At 41.6% G+C, this 19,335-nt stretch overlaps 1 protein-coding gene across 2 annotated transcripts in view; it reads left to right on the top strand.

Moving 5' to 3' along the window:
* cadps2 (Ca++-dependent secretion activator 2) overlaps positions 1-19,335 on the top strand; it is a 660,384-nt gene that overhangs the window by 432,314 nt on the left and 208,735 nt on the right. For both annotated transcript variants that reach the window (XM_078220144.1, XM_078220143.1), the window contains exons 11-12: positions 951-1,163; positions 14,328-14,464. In XM_078220144.1, the coding sequence (XP_078076270.1) occupies positions 951-1,163; positions 14,328-14,464 (350 nt within the window). The remainder of the gene's footprint in view (positions 1-950; positions 1,164-14,327; positions 14,465-19,335) is intronic.

Genomic DNA, 19,335 nt, shown 5'->3' with positions numbered 1-19,335 from the left:
ATTTTGGATCTGTTCAATGCCACACATTATGATAAAAAAAATTGCAAATTGCACTGCTTGTGATGTTTCAAGTGATATATGTCCTTTTGTTTAAAATTGTTCCAAGAGCCAAAGCAGGCAGCAAAATGTAGTTACGATAGTGGGGCTAATTGGAAAGCAGCGGGCTGAATAGATTCCTCCTTTGCTCTATGATTCTGTTAAAAGTGGAGATGATCAGTGTCAGGATTTATCCCCCAGCTTAGTAGCAACCTTTCTAGTTGATAGAATATATAAGGAGCTGTCTGAAAAAGATTATATTGCTGAGGCACCTCTATACCACGAAGGAAGGAAATGAGATTCAGAGGGTGGAATTCTCCGGCCTTCCCGCGGCATGTTTTCCGGCAGCGAGGTAGCTCACCATTGGCCGCTGGCAGGACCTTCTAACCCCGCCAATGTCTCCAGTGCTTTGCGTGGCTCCCCCGTCCCGCTGCCGGGGAACTTGCCATGGTGAGGGTCACCTTCGGCAGGACCGGAAGATCCCGTCGGTGGGAAGGGCCGGAAAATCCCACCCAGATTATATCCATTTACCAAAAGGAAGTGTAAATATTCAAATAATCCAATTAAATTTGGATCATGGCACTGATGATGTATTGGCAAAGTGAAGGTGTAATTAAAAGACACTAATGGGATATTAGGATATATAGCCAGAGCATAATACATATTTACAGTGGTTATGACAGGGGTTCACAACATACATACAATGTTTGGCTTTGGGTTGGTGTGCCCAACACATTACCTTTTCTTGCACACTTTCTAATTTAAGTTACAACAGACCCCAGGTCCTAAGGGTCTGTGTCAAGGATTGACTAATAAATTTAAGCTCTCCAGAAAGAAATTGGTTAAGTGAGAAGGGCTGACTTTTTGAAAGAGTTGATGAAAGCTATAACTTGATCACGGTCATTCACTTGTAGGTTTGGATGGTGGGCGGGCATTCTTCAATGCAGTTAAAGAAGGTGACACCGTTGTGTATGCAAGTGACGACGAGCAGGATCGAGTACTGTGGGTTCAAGCTATGTACAGAGCCACAGGCCAATCCTACAAGCCTGTCCCTCCATCACAGGTCCAGAAGTTGAATGCCAAGGGAGGAAGTGCACAGCTGCCTGACGTGCCTATCTCGCAATTCTGTGAGTACACTAAAACAATTTAATTTGAGCTCTTATTTGTTTAGAAGCAGTGTAATGTCACTTTGTGAAATGACAACATGTTTGCAGTTCGGTCTAAAATACCTCTGCCTTGGAGAGCTCATTCCCCCTAGGGTAATTCCCCGCTCTTGTGTCCTGATGAATCACCCAGACCAGGTAACCCTCACTCTGCTGTGTTGCCCTTAAAGGGACAATCACCACAGTTTATCAGTCACAGAATCCCCACTATGCAAAGGCCAGTGCCAAATGAGAATCCTGTCATCTTGTTAGCCATGCTGTTGCCATGTTTAATAACCTGGTGTATAATCATCACTAATGGAAATGAATTAGACTCTTGCTGATTCACCTGTGGTTGGAAGGATGGATATTAGGTAACAGGACAATGTTTGCGGTCCGCACAGGGCCTGAATGAAAACCTAAACGAAAAACGATCTGGGTGTACTTTGTCCTCAGTCTGTTTTTTCTTTTCCTTAGCCATTATCATAATAGGTCTCCTTCTGAACTGCTCTTTCACTTCATACTTCAGGAGTCACTTTATTCAGTGATCAAACATTAGAGTTTTGAGACAAAGTATTTAGCGTGTTGCCACTCAGTAAATATTTTCTTTGTGTTTGCAGACAAAACAGGGTTTGCTTGGACATTAATGTCTTGCTGCCTTATGCAATAATATGAAAATAATGAGATTTCTTATGTTGTTTATTTTTTAGCAAAGGCATAAATGTATTGACTATAAGCAAATTAAGATATCATCAGATTGTGTTTTTCAAAAAAACATTCTTTATTCATAAAATTTGTAAAATTACACTGCACAATACATAAAGTGCAAAGCAGTTCAATTATTTTTCCAACACAATTACGTGCCTTACCACACTTGCAATTCCAGGTTATATTTGCAATTTATATTTACATTTCAAGTCGAATGTTCTCTGGTATGTACAGCCTGAGGCATTTTATACAAGGTCCAGCCGCTTGATATCCTCTGGCGAGTGGGCCTTAGCTTGTGGCCTTTTCCCATTGAGCCTTTGTCCCAAGCTTTACTGCATCCCTCATCTTGTGGCACTGGATATTTGAACGTGTCAGTCTGTAATACCCAATCGTGGACAGCTCCCTATACTGGAAGACCAGCAGGTTTTGCGCAGTCCAAAGAGTGTCTTTCACCTATTTGATGGTTCTCCAGTAGGAGTTTGTTTCTGTGACCCTCCCTAGGAACAGCCCCTGCAGCCCAGAGCTGATTGGGATGAACCTTGACAAAAGCTACTACATCTCTTCAGATTTTCTTCACAAAGAAGGAAGTGACCGACAGCCTCTTCTCCACAGCAGCTGGCACAAGGACAGTGTGTGGTGTTGCTGAGAACCCCCGTGTGCATGAAAAATTTCACAGGCAGAGTCCTACTCAACAATCTTGATCCTTGTTTGAAAGTTCTGGCAATGAGGCACTCAGTTATATTTGCCATTCATTAAGATACGGCACATCTGGGCGCAATCTATACAGCCAGAACCATTTTAATTGTTGGTAACCAACCCATTCCGTTGGTTATTTGCTTTTCATGCAACAAAGGTTGTTTTATGCATTAAACTCTGTGAATATTTGAGTGCTCCAATGGTATCTATGGTAAATAGTGGGTTGAGTTTCTTCCCTGATGGAGTATGGACATGTCTGAGAATGAGAAAAATAGGGTTTGTGCAAGGGTTTAGAATGGGCTAGCTGTACATGTGGGGCAAGCTAACAAGTACCATTTTGTGGCATGCATATTTGGGCCATTTAAAATTGTTGGGAAGTCTTATCGTGAAAGTTTCCTTAATATGTGCTGTTACTTTTCCATTTCTACTTGGAGGAGAGGCAGGGATTCCACAAAAGAGTCTGGATTACCAACTCGTGGTTTTCTTTCTCTCTTGTGCTCAACAATATCTTGAAGTAATCCCAGCCGCACATATTGTTGGTACAGTTTCCATTACTTTGTTTTTATTGCTACCAGCGTTTACAACAATTCAGAAAGATATGTTTTGTAGTGACAGGTCCTGACCACACTAATGCTGATTGTTTTTTCACATTTCTGAGATAGATCGCCTTCCAGCTTTCCCATTTTAAGTCCCATGTAATGGAAAATCTCTGGGCTGAGTTTATATGGAGATATGCTCTGTGTGTCTCTCACATGCTTTAGTTTCAAAAATCTGTTTTGTAGGTGATAGCATCTATATATGCAAACATTAGCTTTGCTAAATAATATCCCTTTTGGCATTTTAAATGTACCATTCTAATTTAAAGAGGATACTTCTTGGATTAGTAACGAAAATATGGAGAAGCTAACATCTATACAGTCTATTCCCTTTGTTCTATACAAACATTGATGATGAAAAATCCAATTCAGCTTCTCAACGGCATTGTAATTTCTCAACCGTATCTCACAGTCAAGAAAAAGGAATCCTCAAAAGCTAATCTGTCTGCTCACCCTACAGAAAACTTAAAGGCTTCAATTTGTGGCTTTTGGCCTACATACCAAGTTCAGTGTCTGCAAAACAGAACCAGTATCTTCCAATTAATTCTGCGCTGAGGAAAGCTCTTGCTCATCATGTAAGTCAGCACAGCAACTGTCATGGGTGCCTTCGATCTTTGTGATCTAAGTACCATGAGCAGGAAGGAAAATCGATTGAGGAGATTTATACAGGGGGTGAGTGGTGGGAGAGGTTGCTGCAGAATTGTCCATGGAGTGGCAATTTTACTGAGAGGGAGGACAAGAATAGGAAAAGAGGTGCAGTAGGGAGGTGCTTGAACGTTATGATTTCCTCTGGTAACGAAATCATGAATTGCATAATCTTTGTTGCAAAGCACGAAGAGGAAGTCTATCACCATTGTTTTGAAATGGAGAACAGTTTTAGCTACACCTCAGCAAGGTCTTGTGTGTCATTTTAAGGGATTTCTTGATACTGGCCAAAGCTTAAATGAAAAGTAAACTTCCATTGACCAGCATCTGATAATCACCATAAAACAATTCTTTCAGTAAAAATCAATTGTGCTGACAGTGCAGAAATGGCTATTTTGCTTTTCTGCTTTTGAATGTTTGCATGTTCCTCGTGTCTTGTACAATGTTGACAATGATGCAAAGAAGCAAGGGGCTGTTTTTCCCTCCACGCAGTTTCTGACTGGGCAGCTTGAGGACTCTGCCAACTAGCTGCCCAGTAATGCTGACACAAGACCCAGTCTTTTTCTATGGCCAGGCTTCATTAATATGGGGCTGATGAGCCTGCAGGCAGACAATGAGAGCCCCAGAATCAATATTTCCTCAAGTTATTTTTGGAATGTTCGGGCAATTATTTAAGTATGTAGCCCCTTTAATTTTTGTTTTTGTGTGCCCAAAGAAGCAGAGAGTTGAAGTGGCCAATGTGTGTGCTGCCAGCCAATGACCGTTCAGGTTGCTGCGCAGCCGTGGGGCTTGGAGGGGACATGGCACAGTATTGCCTCTTTGGCTGCCAGCCCCCACCACAATTTTGGGAGGCCATCCAATCCTCCTGGCCCCAGAAACATTTTTGAGTTCCTCTTCTGTTGGATTGGCAGCTGATATTGAATGAAATATGTACCGCAAACACGTCATCTAGTTGAGCATGAAAATAATGTTGAAGTTGACATGCTAGGACACTACTTTAAAAAACTAAGTTAACTGAGCACTTCTCCGGATAACCCCTAGTCTGCCTATCCCCAGGAGCCATGGCGAAATGCTGAAGCCGACAGATCGGGCCAGCAAGCTTTCCCTGGGATTTTCAGGACACTGTCACCCTGTTTCTGCTCTAAAAGATTCTATCTCTCCACTAAGTTGCACTGTTGTAAAAGCCTTTTATTTACATCTTTCTGCACGGTGTTTTGGTAAATAATTATAGTGTGTTTGACTTTTTTTAATGTATCTGTGTTTCACCCCCTCCATTTCCAGGACCCTGCACCACCTGTCGGTAATGTTTGTGCATCAAGTCAAGTTTGGAATGTAATTTTATTTCAAGAAGTTACTGCAGAATTCACTGTTAATAAACTAGTTGATTATATTCTCGAATATATTAAAATTTCAAAAAAGGATGCAATGTCCATGCAATAATGTCACACCAACTATGTCCCAATTCTTTCAAATTCCATTCTTTAAGCCAAGACAGATGAACTGTGTGTGCCTATCTGTATGTTTGTGTGGTGTCTTATTCCACCCATTATCAGTGACTCACTGATGAACTCGATAATTGTTTTCATGTTTCTCTTTCTGTCTGTTACTGTTTAGAGGGGCATAGCCACTCAATATGGAAGCATTGGGCAATCCTGCTTCCTAAATGAGCCAAGCAAGAGGCCACAGCCAACAATGTTGCTGCACTGCTGTCATGCTGTCAACTGTGATCAGCTCGCTTTGGGTGATATTTTCTCCAAATAGTCTATGAATTTTAATCTTAAAGCGTCACACCACATGGACTGCAGCAGTTTGAGAAAGCAGCTCATTACCACCTTCTAAAGGCCAAAGAGGGATGGGCAATAAATGCTGGAATTACTGGCAATGCTAACTTCCCAAGAATGAATATGAAAAAAACCAATATAAATAACGGCTTTATGGCACCAAAGCAACAGCAGTTTAGTTGCATGCCGTAACAGCTGGTTCTTTAATGTAGCCACCTCTGTCCAAGGTCATGCTAAAGTACTCTTAAATGCTTCAACCTGATGCCAAAGACCTTTTAATTGGTTGCATCAGTTCTATTTGATCGGCACAGCCCTGTATCTTTCTACTGTCGATTTGTTTTACCTCAATATGCTTTATTCTCTTTGCTTTGCTCACATGTAGCCGGAGCCAAGGGTAAGTGTTAGGCGTATGTTGCCAACCGTCTCTCTCTTTCTCGAGTGGGCTGTGTGAGCTGTCCTTAGAGGCTCGTATTAACATCTTTCTTGCTTTACCACTGTTAAACACTGCATGCGGTAGAAACCTGCTCCTTCACATGTCTACGTGCTGTGGTCCTCTGCCTTGTCACATTTGTGCTTTTAGCTCGTTCATGCAGAAAGCTTGTTTGAAACCTAACCCCTTGGTACTGAATTTACTTGCAATCTATAAAGACGGCAGCAGTATTTATGTTTCAGTTTGAAAACCTTGTTTAATTTCACGTTTTATTACCTTGTAGTTTCTGGGGAATCATTCAAATTCTCATTCTTGTATATGTAGTAGTTGAATGTTAAGTACACCCTGGAGAGAACAGGCCTTCCAAGAATATTAATTAATAGAGGCTCAAGTCTAGCATGTTTTTAAATATGAAGGAAACTATGCGCATGAGGAATTTGAGACAAAATCATTGGGCATCTTAATATATTAATCCACTATAGCAGATAAAAACTTGATTGTGGAAGAAGAACCCATCACTGGCATACATTTTAGTGCACAATAATTCTGTGATAGAGATTGAAGAAGACAATCCCAACTCGAGTTTGCTTAGTAAATTCAAAAGCTGAAAGAAGAGGATGTGAAATAAAGGGGGTAGGAAAATGGGTGTGAAGGGTCTCTGAAATAATGAGGGTTTTTTTCCAGTAAGTTTATACCATACATGACGTGTTCTGAGAGTCTGATGGATTCCGATTACTGTCGAGCTGATTCCAAGAGGGAATTTGCTTTTGTCCAGGAAAATCTTCAAAGGTATTCAGACGTTCACTGGCATGAAGGAATCCTGAGTTTATCAACCATTTCTAGTACACCAGCAAAGGAATGCATGACCGATTTAGCTGAAAAAAATATGTCTCTTGGATAGGATTAATCTTCTGGAGCATCTAGCTGGATACTGTGCCTGATCCTGGCCGCTATACCCGAGGAAAGATGTTCAGGCAATGGAGAAGGTGAAAAGGAGATTTACTAGAATAGCATCAGGAATGAGTGCCTTCAATCATATGGAGACACTTAAGCTGAGATTGTTCTCAGCGCAAAGAAGGTTGAAGGAATTTAAATAAATATTCACATATAAATAAATATGCACATTCTCCCCATGTCTGCGTGGGTTTCCTCCAGGTGCTCCGGTTTCCTCCCACAGTCCAAAGATGTGCGGGTTAGATTGATTGGCCAAACTCAATTGCCCCTTAGTGTCCCGGGATGCATAGATTAGAGGGAGTAGTGGGTAAATATGAGGGTTAGAGGGATTAGCGGGTAAATATGTAGGGATGCGGGAATAGGGCCTGGGTGGGATTGCTGTCGGTGCAGACTCGATAGGCCGAATGGCCTCTTTCTGCACTGTAGGGTTTCCAAGGTTTTTTCTATGGTAAAGGTGTTTGAAATTGTGAAGTAAATAAGGAGAGAACTTTTTCATTGCCAGGATGATGGCCAGAGGGCACAGATTTAAAATAATTGGCAAAAGATCCAAGGGAAATTGGGGGAAGATTTTTTTAATGTATCTTGTGAGTTGATATAATTTGGAATGCATTGCTTGAAGGATGGAGCAATTTTCAACAGGAAATTGCATAGATTCTTGAAAAGTAAAAAATTTACAGGGCTATGGGGTGAGAATAATTGGATATCTTGACCAATGGCCTCCTTGGTGCTGTAAGATTCTGTGATTGTGATCCAGTCAAATAGTGTTGCCACTTACTACCTGATGCCACTTGATCAGCAATCATCCATTTAAAGGAACATATAGCAACCTCGTCTAATTGTGACAATTCTGGTCCACACCCCAAGTTATAGGTGAAAACTTGAAGCTCCATATTTAGACTTTTTGTTTATTCATTGTAGCTATATGGCTAGGCCAGCAATCATTGCCCATCCCTAATTCCACTGACTTCCGTGGCCTCATGTCTGAGGATTAAAATACAACATTTTTTTACTCATTGAATTTCAGCAAGTGTTCAGAAACTTCGAGCAGTTGAAGTGACATGTTTATATCACAAGTGAATAGATTAGCATTTGTGAAGATGACGATGGTGGGTATTAACTTGCTGTTTTAAGTGTGTATTGTGTGTAGGAATTACCAAACTATGTGCTTAACCCTTTCACTGGCAGAAACCTATATTTAGAGGTACCTCCTGGAGAGATTTTGCATGTTGCTCTGCTTCACCTGCTATCTCTCCTCATTGTTCAATTCCTGAAATTTTACACCCACGTTATTCATACATTAATATAAGACTCTAAAGAAAACAGAGCAGGGGCTCTGCTGAACCAGATGTAACCCAACAGGAATGTAATCTCTTGAACCTCAGTAATTAGGAGGGGGGGAGGGTGGCGGTGGGGGGACAAAAAAAGAAATAATCCCAGGCATTTTGTCACTAACTGGGATATTTGATAAGTCACTGTAACATCCCAATTTGCTTTTGTGGGTCCACTTGTACTGCAACAGGATTACAGAGTTGAAATTTTTGAGTAATTGCTACAGTAATGTCGCCACAAAATCCTGGGATACATTTTGAGTGTCTCAGTGTGTCACAGATTCTCGGTGATGGGGGGCAGATGGCCAATCGAGTGCAGAGATCAGTTTACCCTGTTTGCAGGCCTGCTGATTTTGCAGAGTTTTCTCGTGAATCAGTGGAAAATTGGGAAAGCTGTAAATTGTAACCCCACCTCATTTGTCTGATCCTTCAGCGCCCCCCCCCAACTTATTTGCAAATCAATGCCACTTTCAAAGATTAAGATTAATTAACACTTAATGGCCCATGCTTTAGTTTCTAATTCATAAGCAACTGTTTTACTGGGAATTCTTTGCGTCATTAAATGTAGTGACATAATTGTGTTTGTGACGGAATTATAAATTCTGCTTTAGAATTGGTTCTCTTCTTCATTCAATTGTAAATACATGAAATCCTCACATATGTATTTACCATGTCATTCCATACATCCAGCAGAGGACATTTGACATCAGGGAAAGTTGGTGAGATTTTGCAAGTCCAGGCAAGTTGTGGGGGTTACAGATAGTGTGACATGAACCCAAGATCCCGGTTGAGGCCGTCCTCATGTGTGCGGAACTTGGCTATCAGTCTCTGCTCAGCGACTCTGCGCTGTCGTGTGTCGTGAAGGCCACCTTGGAGAACGCTTACCTGAAGATCAGAGGCCGAATGCCTGTGACCGCTGAAGTGCTCCCCAACAGGAAGAGAACAGTCTTGCCTGGTGATTGTCGAGCGGTGTTCATTCATCCATTGTCGTAGCGTCTGCATGGTTTCCCCAATGTACCATGCCTCGAGACATCCTTTGCTGCAGTGGTACTGTTTTCTACTGTGGTACCGGGGGAGGCTTGGTTGCTGCTGGTGGTGATGCCGAGTTTCTCAAGTTTCCTGTTCTTGGTGTGCATGTAGATGGTGTAGTTCCTTTGTCTCGTCGAGTTTCGCAGCTGGTAAGAGATGGTGCCAGGGGACTGGTGAATTGAAAAAGTTACATTCCTGTTCAAAGAAGGATGTTAAGATAAATTCATCAACTGCAAGCTGGTTGGTTTAACCTTGATAATAGGAAAGCTTTTCAAAATAATAATCTGAAACAAAATTAACATTCACTTGGACAAAATGTAGATTAATTAATGGTATCAGGCATGTTTTTATCCTGTTTAACTAACTATAGTTTTTTGATGAGGTGGCAAAGAGGATTGATGAGGAAAATGTGATCGATGGGGTGGACATGATTTTCTAAAAGGAATTTGATAAAGTGTCACATAACAGACCTGTCAGCAAAATGGAAGACTGTGGAATCAAAGAGATGGTGGCAATATGGATATGAAATTGGCTGAGAGGCAGGAAACTGAAAGTAGTAATGAATAGTCATTTTTTAGATTGAAAGAAGGCACATTAAAGGGTTCCCCAGGGATTTATTGCATTGCCTTTCCTAATGTATATGAACAGTCTAGATTTGGGCGTGTAGGTCACAATGTCAAAATTTGCATGCGACATAAAACTTGTAAGTATTGTGAAATGTGAAGACAGGAATGATAATAGACTTCGAGAGGACATAGACAGTCTCGTGAAACGGGCAGACGTGGCAAATTAAATTTCATGCAAGGAAGTGTAAAGTGATTCATTTTGGTAGGGAGAACATGGAGAGACAACATAAAACAAACGAGTACAGTTCTAAAGCAAGTACAAGAAAAGAGAGAACTGGATTTAGATGCACACAAAACATTAGAGGTTGAGAGAGTTGTTTAAAAGGCTTTATAAATGGAGACATGAAATACAGAAGCAAATACTAAACCATTTGGCCTCAGCTGCAGTATTGTCCCTAATTCAGGGCAATCCAGTTTAGGAAGCATATGAAAACTTTAGAGAGGGTTTGGAAACAATTTACAAGAATAGTTCCAGGCTGAGGGACTTCAGTAAAATGGATAGATTGGAGAAGCTAGGGTTATGCTTCTTAGAGAAGTGAAGGTTGAGGGAATGTTTGCCAGAGGTGTTCAAAATCAGGTGGGCTCTTGACAGAGTAGATAGAGTGAAATTGTTTGCACTGCAGAAGAGTCAAGAATCAGAGGTCATCGATTAATGGCGATTGGCAAAAGAACCATAGGTGAGGAAAAACTTTTTATAAGCAGTGAGCTGTTAGGATCTGGAATAAGCTGCCTGAGAAATTGTCAGATTCAGTCATGTGTTTCAAAAAAGCAACTGGATAATTATCTGAAGTGAAAGTGCAGGGCAATGGGGCAAAGGGCAGGGGAGCAGGACTAAGGGAGTTGCTTTTGCAAAGTACTAGCCTGGACTCTGAAGGCCAAATGGTTGTGCTGTAGCCATTTTATGGTTTCTATTCCTAATTTCAACCTCCCATTAGCCTTCCTTCAAAGGCCCATTTTTAATAGATACGCCAAGTGCTCCAGTTGCTTTCTGAGGAAAAGTTTGTGCATACTGCTGATCAAGTCAGGCCTCCAGCTCGGTTTCAAGTGTGGCCGTGTTTGTTAGTTGAAATCACCAAAGTTGCTGGTCCTAAGACTGACACCGAGTATATCTAACACTGCCTGCGTTTTTATCATCACACCTGAAATCCTATTAAGCCCTGCTGGTAATGCCGTCAGGAGCTTTTACATGCTACATCCACCTTTGAAAGATCTGTCACATAGATTTGACTCTTGCTTTGATGCTGCAAAGCTAAGTAGGATGGATTATTTTGCCAATCCTTTCAAACACGTGACACTGTGTAACCTTCAGATTATATTACGTATGTCCTCCATCCTTCCTCATTGCTGAATGTTGGAAGTGACATGGATCAATATGATCTGGGGCTAAATTTGTAAAAGTGACCGATTATGTTAACATCACATCTCGAGATCAATAATGAGTTTTATCATGAAATTTGCTGTTACTGGCTCTATCTATAAGCTTTTGTCTCCCTTTCTGAAGAACATTTTTGTCAAGCAGTTCAGTGCACTTGTATTAAGCAATTACCTTGGAACCCAAACTGCACAAACACATTAAGGATTATACGTTTTAAGTAATGAACATAAATTGACCTACTTTAGAATTAAAGGAAGAAGGAGACAAGTCGGCATTGAAAGAAGAAAAATCAATTCGAAGCTGATCACAAATTGCCTTATGCTACGATAGACCCAATAAGAGATAGGTTTCTTGGAAATAGCTGCCCCCTTTTAAGCAACAGTGGAATGCTTTTCTCTCTGTGAATTGGTTGACAGCTAAAGCACATTTGAAGTGTGGACAAAAAAGGGATTCCAGTCGAAGCAATTACTATGATTCACTTTTTTAATAAACCCACATGGCTGAAGACGCCCAAAAATGTTTCTTCAAAAGGCACAAAATCAATAGAAGTATGTTAAAGCACAGTCACGCTGGGCAGCTGCAGATTCAAAGGACATTGTTGAGGGGCAATCCTGAATGTAAACCAAAGGCAATTTAAAATAAAATGCTATTTTGGAAACGAAATTAATAAACAGGCAACAGATGTCATGAATTTATTAGTTCCTGGTCATCAGCTATGAATAGGTCTTTCAACATGGTTTGGAGAAGTTACGAAGCTAAGAAAGATGAAAAATAAATAATTGAATCTGAAAAAGTAATTTAAACAAGAAATAATTCTTTATTTTAAAAAATATCCATTAGATTGCCACCTGCACTTCAATCCCGCCTACTCAATCAGTTAAATAGTTAAAGGCTTTGATGATGAGTGCCTGCAAGAGATTCACATCCATTTTATTATTCCGTGCCAATTGAGAGCTACCATTAACAGCCTAAATGAGTCCCAAAATAAAACCAACCACAGAGCAATGGCAGACCTTTTCACCCACATGGATACCACATCTATCACATGGGGACTGACATTGCTTGTCACACATTCTTGAACTATCTCATGGGTATTTAATAGTATAAATGAGGATCAGTATTGCATTAAATAGGCATTTCATGCCTCAAGATACACAATAACCCATATGCCATAGTGGAAGTGATTCCTGTTGTCTCCATATGATAAAAGTGTATTTTCCCAAAGTCTAAACAATCCAAGTAATCTGTCCAGATGATATTAGTCCAGATTTTGCTCTGAGCAATGGAAGAATATATTTTGCCCGTCTCCACATATATAACTGCCAAGAAATTATTTGCTGGATTGTCAGCTGAAATTTCCAATAATTTAGGGACCCGATCAAGGCCACTCCCTTCTAAAGGAGACATGTGTCATCTGTGAGCAGGCAAAGGATCATTGAGACTCTTTGATCAGTCAGATTCAAGGATTTTCACTGAGGCACACAGACTCCAAAGTTGGAAGTAAAAAAAAAACAAAGGCTGGAATCTGCTGCCTCCATATGAGATGAAGAAGGTGAACAGGCCTGAAAATGTGATGGATTGGCATCAGAATCAATACCCAATGCTTACTTGCCTCCAGCGAAGTAATTTCTACCCCACCTCCACTTGTGTCCCTTAATTGACCAATTCATGACTACTTAAGAGACTCTTCCCACCTAGGCGGGCCTGCCAACATGCAGCCTGCATGACTGATAAAACTATGTGGGCAGCACGTCTGCTGGAGGGGAAGGGTGTGGGTGGTCCCTTGAGCCGCATAATCAAAGGCACGGACATGGGACTGGGGGGGTTGGTGGGTGGGGTGGCCGGTGACAGTCATCCCCTGTGCCCTTGTTGCTGACCCCCATGGCTCTTCTCTCCCCACGACCCCCCGCCTCCCCATGACCCCACGACTCCCAACCAGTGAGGTTACCCCTAACAGCACTTAGTTTTTTTCCTCGATGGCTTCATGACCCAGGGACTCCCACGTTGTTGGTCAGGCAGCAGCGATAGCTTCCTCCCCGGCATTGCTGAGTGCAAGATCCGCTGGCCTCTGACTGACCAGCAACTCCAGGTTTTTGGAAAGTCGTCTCCCAGAGTCCTCAGTCTGGAGGAATGCCTGCTGCTGTCCACTGAACTGTCTAATGGGCAGAAGAGTCAGCATTTTCTTCTCACCACTTTTACAGCTGGTGTGTGAGATACCCACCGAGGATAGAAGATTCCACCCAAGGTGCATGAATTAAATTTAAATCATTGTACAGAAAACAAAATAAAGATTGGGATATGCACATGCGATTAATGAAGCAACATGAAAGAGAAAGCCAGAAACCATAGAAAGCAAAGTTTTTAAAATCTGCATTAATTTTCTTAGGGAATGAATACTCCACACTTGTAAAATTGATTTTGTTTCGGCCGAGTGAGGTTGTTCAATAATCATCACTTCCCATCCATTGAAAACTCATTTATTAATGATTGCACAAACCCTTATTTTTTCATCCATCTTTAATTTGTAAGTATCAGTAATTACATGAAATTCACGCACTTACAGGGATTTCTGTGCAGGTTAATCGTTATAGCCTACAACAGCATACCGTGTGGAGGAACAGGGTATCAGCGATAGCAACATTATGATTTGCATATCTAACTGTGCATGTGTGGACCTCAGCAAGTGATGTTAGTTTTAATCTATAGTAATGATATGCAATGACATCAGCTCAGCAAAATCCAGGCCAACAGATTTTGAATGGAAAGTTACCAATAGTTAAGGGGTAGTATAAATCACTGCCGTGCATGAGACATCGCCTGCTGCTCACCTTTAAATATAAATACAAAGTTATCAAGTGCACTGCTTTGAGCATTCCAGATAAAGATTCTGTCTTGGAAATGTTTTTTATTGCCAATGTTTGAGTCTGAATTTAAAGCAAACATGTCAAGTAATGAATTTTGTTTTGCCATTTCTCCTGCAGATGCAGACCGAGCTCAGAAGCATGGAATGGACGAGTTCATCGCTGCCGATCCCTGCAAGTTTGATCATTCTGCCCTGTTCGAAATGCTGCAAAGGAAAACATTAGAGCATAGGCTGAATGATTCATATTCCTGTCTGGTGAGTAACCAGCTGAGAGAAGGTGACAGGGACAAAATGTCTCTTCCCAACAGGCTTTTTTTTTTAAAAACCTCCTACCAGGATTAAGGATTTTCTACACTTTGTTTCAAATTTGAAAATGACACACTTGAAGACAACTGCTGTGTCGCTGAGTGGGGAAGAGAACAGAGCAAAGCATAATGATGTGTGAGTTTTTTGAGGGACTGCACAGGAACTGAAGTTCTTTAGTAAACGCACAACGCAGGTATAGGCTTTGTGCATACTTATCCTTGCTTTAAGACCAATGCTTGGTTAGAAGATGCCCTCTATTTACATCCTCTGTAACCCTTTTAGTCACCGAGGGAGACAAGTTCAAAAGGGAGACAAGAGCACCATTATGGTAATTGGTGTAGGATATAACAAGTATTCATCTTCCTTTGAGGAAATTCTAATCATGGCAGCTACTGTCTGCTTGCATTTTGGTGCCGCTCACATCTTCCTCTGTGTACTGTACTTTCTGTCCATTATTGTTCATAAGCGCCAGGAAGCATTTTCCAAATGTCCACCCTCTAACTATTCCCTCCACCTTTCTTTCCCCATCGTATCACGACTGCTCATTTTAAAGTTAATTTATCTATGGGACATGGGCGTCGCTGGCTAGGCCAGCATTTATTGCCCATTCCTAAACGCACTTGAGAAGGCACTGGTGAGCTGCCTTCTTTAACCACTGCAGGCCATGTGTTGTCGGTACACCGCAGTGTTGTTAGGACAGAAATTCCAGGATTTTGACCCAGCAACAGTGAACAAATGGCAATATAGTTCCAAATCAGGATGGTGAGTGGCTTGGAGGGGAACTTGCTCCTATGCATCTGCTGCCCTTGTTCTTTAACCTGATAGAAGGTGCTGTTGAAGAAGACTTGGTGACTTCCTGCAATACATTTTGTAGATGGTGCATGTTGCTGCCGCTGTGTATCAGTGGTGGAGGGAGTGAATGCTTATGTTTGTGGATGGGTGCCTATCAGGTGGGCTGGATAGTGTTGAGCTTCTTGAGTGTTGTTGGAGCTGCATTCATCCAGGCAAGTTGAAAATATTCAATCACACTCCTGATTTGCGCCTTGTAGATGGTGGACAGGCTTTGGCGATTCAGGAGGTAAATTCCTCACTGTGGAATTCCTAGCACTTGATCTGCTCTTGTAGCAACAATACTTCTATGGCTGGTCAAGTCAAGTTTTGACCAATGGTAACCCACCCCCCTCAAGATATTGATAAGGGGATTTCAGCAATGGCAATGCCATTGAATGTCAAGGGGAGTTGGTTAGATTCTCAATGACAACAAATATAATATGTTTAAAAAGGCCACTTTTTAACTAACCCAAAAAGATAGCTGCCTTTTAATTTAGTTTGTTTACTGTAAATAGTGCTTGATATAGATATAAGTAAAAAACAGAATTAATTTCCAATAGTTAAAAGCACATGCAAGGTAATCTCAAAATTAATAAGCACACACAAAATGTCAGCAATGAGTTTTTAACTCACTGCCCCCAACAGTGTTGTTCAATAGGATTTCAATGCTCATCAAACATGTGATGATCACGTCACTAGTTTTGGCATATGTAATAAAATATATGTAATATTAACAAACAAATGCACCATCTTTTGAAAATAGTTTTGACGTTTTAAAACATTAGCAATCAGGGCCAAAATACTTGCTATAGAGAGCCAGGAAACCACTTCAAAGAGTTTTACGATCCAACTGTTTTTCAAAGCAAGCCAGCTATATCCATGAGTAAAGGGTGGTGACAATCTGCTAACTGAAATGTTCTGTTTCTGACAACGTGCCCAATCTGGGGCGGCACGGTAGCACAGTGGTTAGCACTGCTGCTTCACAGCTCCAGGGACCTGGGTTCGATTCCCGGCTCGGGTCACTGTCTGTGTGGAGTTTGCACATTCTCCTCGTGTCTGCGTGGGTTTCCTCCGGATGCTCCAGTTCCCTCCCACAGTCCAAAGATGTGCGGGTTCGGTTGATTGGCCATGCTAAAAAATTGCCCTTAGTGTCCTTTGATGTGTAGATTAGAAGGATTAGTGGGTAAATATGTAGGGATATGGGGGTAGGGCCTGGGTGGGATTGTGGTCGGTGCAGACTCGATGGGCCGAATGGCCCCTCTCTGTGCTGTAGGGTTTCTAAGTTTCTAAGATTTTCTAAGTTTTAAAAAAAAAAAAATTTCTTTAAGAGTAAACTGTCCATATTTAAACAATGATATATTGGCAAACACACAGAGGGAAGAATTGACAAATCTCTGCATATTGGCTTCTGTGTTCTGACTCATATCTTGCTTACACTCAATCATCTGCCATTAAGATCACTGTATCCAGACATTTAATAAATATTCGGTTCATGGATACCTTCTGTAAGGTCTCCTTTTAGGCCAATATTACCCTAATCATTTTAGTTGCTGTTTCAAAGATCTATTAAGATGGAGGCTGCACAGCATCTGGATCATGTGGTACTGCCCCAGTTTGAAAACAAATGCCCATTTCAACCTTCATTGGCAGCTGTGCAGCGTTTTCTGTTGGTTACACACCTCAACTGTTCTGCAAACTTTTCCAACTACCAGCGAACAAAGCCAATCCTTCAGTTCACATCCACGGTGTCACTAGATTCCTTTAGAAAATTTCAAGATCAATCAGGCCCCTATGCTTCCGAAGGTTGGCCCTGCTTTCACAGCACTTCACAGATGGTCCCACAGATTTAAATATATCATCATTTGTGGGCATACAGTGAGAATAGAGAATGTCAGAGAGTCATAGAGGTTTACAGCATGGAAACAGGCCCTTCGGCCCAACTTGTTCATGCCGCCCTTTTTTTTAAAAACCCCTAAGCTCATCCCAATTGCCCGCATTTGGCCCATATCTCTCTATACCCATCGTACCCATGTAACTATCTAAATTCTTTTTAAAAGATAAAATTGTACCCACCTCTACTACTACCTCTGGCAGCTTGTTCCAGACACTTACCACCCTCTGTGTGAAAAAATTGCCCCTCTGGACACTTTAGTATCTCTCCACTCTCACCTTAAACCTATGCCCTCTCGTTTTAGACTCCCCTACCTTTGGGAAAAGATATTGACTATCTACCTTGTCTATGCCCCTCATTATTTTATAGACCTCTATAAGGTCACCCCTCAGCCTCCTACGCTCCAGAGAAAAAAGTCTCAGTCTATCCAGCCTCTGCTTATAACTCAAACCATCAAGTCCCGGCAGCATCCTAGTAAATCTTTTCTGCACTCTTTCTAGTTTAATAATATCCTTTCTATAATAGGGTGACCAGAATTGCACACAGTATTCCAAGTGTGGCCTTACCAATGTCTTGTACAACTTCAACAAGACGTCCCAACTCCTGTATTCAATGTTCTGACCAATAAAACCAAGCATGTCGAATGCCTTCTTCACCACTCTGTCCACTTTCAAGGAGCTATGAACATGTACCTCTAGATCACTTTGTTCTGTAACTCTCCCCAACACCCTACCATTAACTGAGTAAGTCCTGCCCTGGTTCAATCTACCAAAATGCATCACCTCGCATTTGTCTAAATTAAACTCCATCTGCCATTCGTCAGCCCACTGGCCCAATTGATCAAGATCCCGTTGCAATTGGAGATAACTTTCTTCACTGTCCACTACGCCACCAATCTTACTAACCATGCTCCCTATATTCTCATCCAAAATCATTAATATAAATGACAAATAACAGTGGGCCCAGCACTGATCCCTGAGGCACACTGCTGGTCACAGGCCTCCAGTTTTAAAAACAATCCTCTACAACCACCCTCTGGCTTCTGTCAAGGAGCCAATTTTGTATCCAATTAGATACCTCACCCTGGATCCTGTAAGATTTAATTTTATGCAACAACCTACCATGCGGTACCTTGTCAAAGGCCTTGCTAAAGTCCATGTAGACAACATCAACTGCACTGTCCTCATCTACCTTCTTGGTTACCCCTTCAAAAAACTCAATTAAATTAAATTCTAACAAACAGTGGACTATTTTTACTGTTTACATAGGAACTAGGAGCAGAAAGTAGGCAAATTCAGCCCTTCGAGTCTGCTCCGCCATTCAATCAGATCATGGCTGATCTCTCCCTGGTCTCAAGTCCACCTCTTCACAAGAGAAAACACAAGTTACATACCACAAATAAAGGGTAACCTCGGGACTTTTTTTTTTAAAGTGAGGAAATTAAGGTAATGAGCATCAGTGGAGAAAAAGTATTGGAGAAGCTTAAGGTACTAAAATCCAGCAAATCCTTTGGAGCTGATGACTTGCATGCTAGGGTTCGAAAGGTGATAGCTACAGAGGTGGTAGATGCACTGGTTGTGATTTTCCAAAATTCCCTAGATTCTGAAATGGTCCCAGAAAATTGGAGATTAGCAAATGTAGGACATAGAACATTACAGCGCAGTACAGGCCCTTTGGCCCTCGATGTTGCGCCGACCAGTGAAACCAATCTAAAGCCCATCTAACCTACACTATTCCAATATCATCCACGATTGAAGCATGGAGGAATGAGAAAACAGGTATCTACTGGCCGTCCTGGCATCGGTCATTTGGAAGTGCTGGAATCTACTGTAAGTGGGCGGCACAGTAGCACAATGATTAGCACTGCTGTCTCACAGCGCTTCCAACCTTAGATGACTCTCTGTGTGGTGTTTGCATGTTCTCTCCACATCTGCGTGGGTTTTCTCTGGATGCTCCAGTTTCCTCCCACACTCCAAAGATGTGCGGGTTAGGTGGATTGGTTATGGTAAATCTCCCCTTCGTGTTGGGGGAGTAGTTGGGTAAATACATGGGGTTATGGAGATAGGGCCTCGGTAGGATTGTTGTCGGTGCATGCTCG

The sequence above is a fragment of the Mustelus asterias genome, chromosome 9 (genome assembly GCF_964213995.1).
Source record: "Mustelus asterias chromosome 9, sMusAst1.hap1.1, whole genome shotgun sequence".
In the NCBI taxonomy this organism is placed as follows: domain Eukaryota; kingdom Metazoa; phylum Chordata; class Chondrichthyes; order Carcharhiniformes; family Triakidae; genus Mustelus; species Mustelus asterias.
This window is presented reverse-complemented; position numbering and strand designations above follow the sequence as displayed.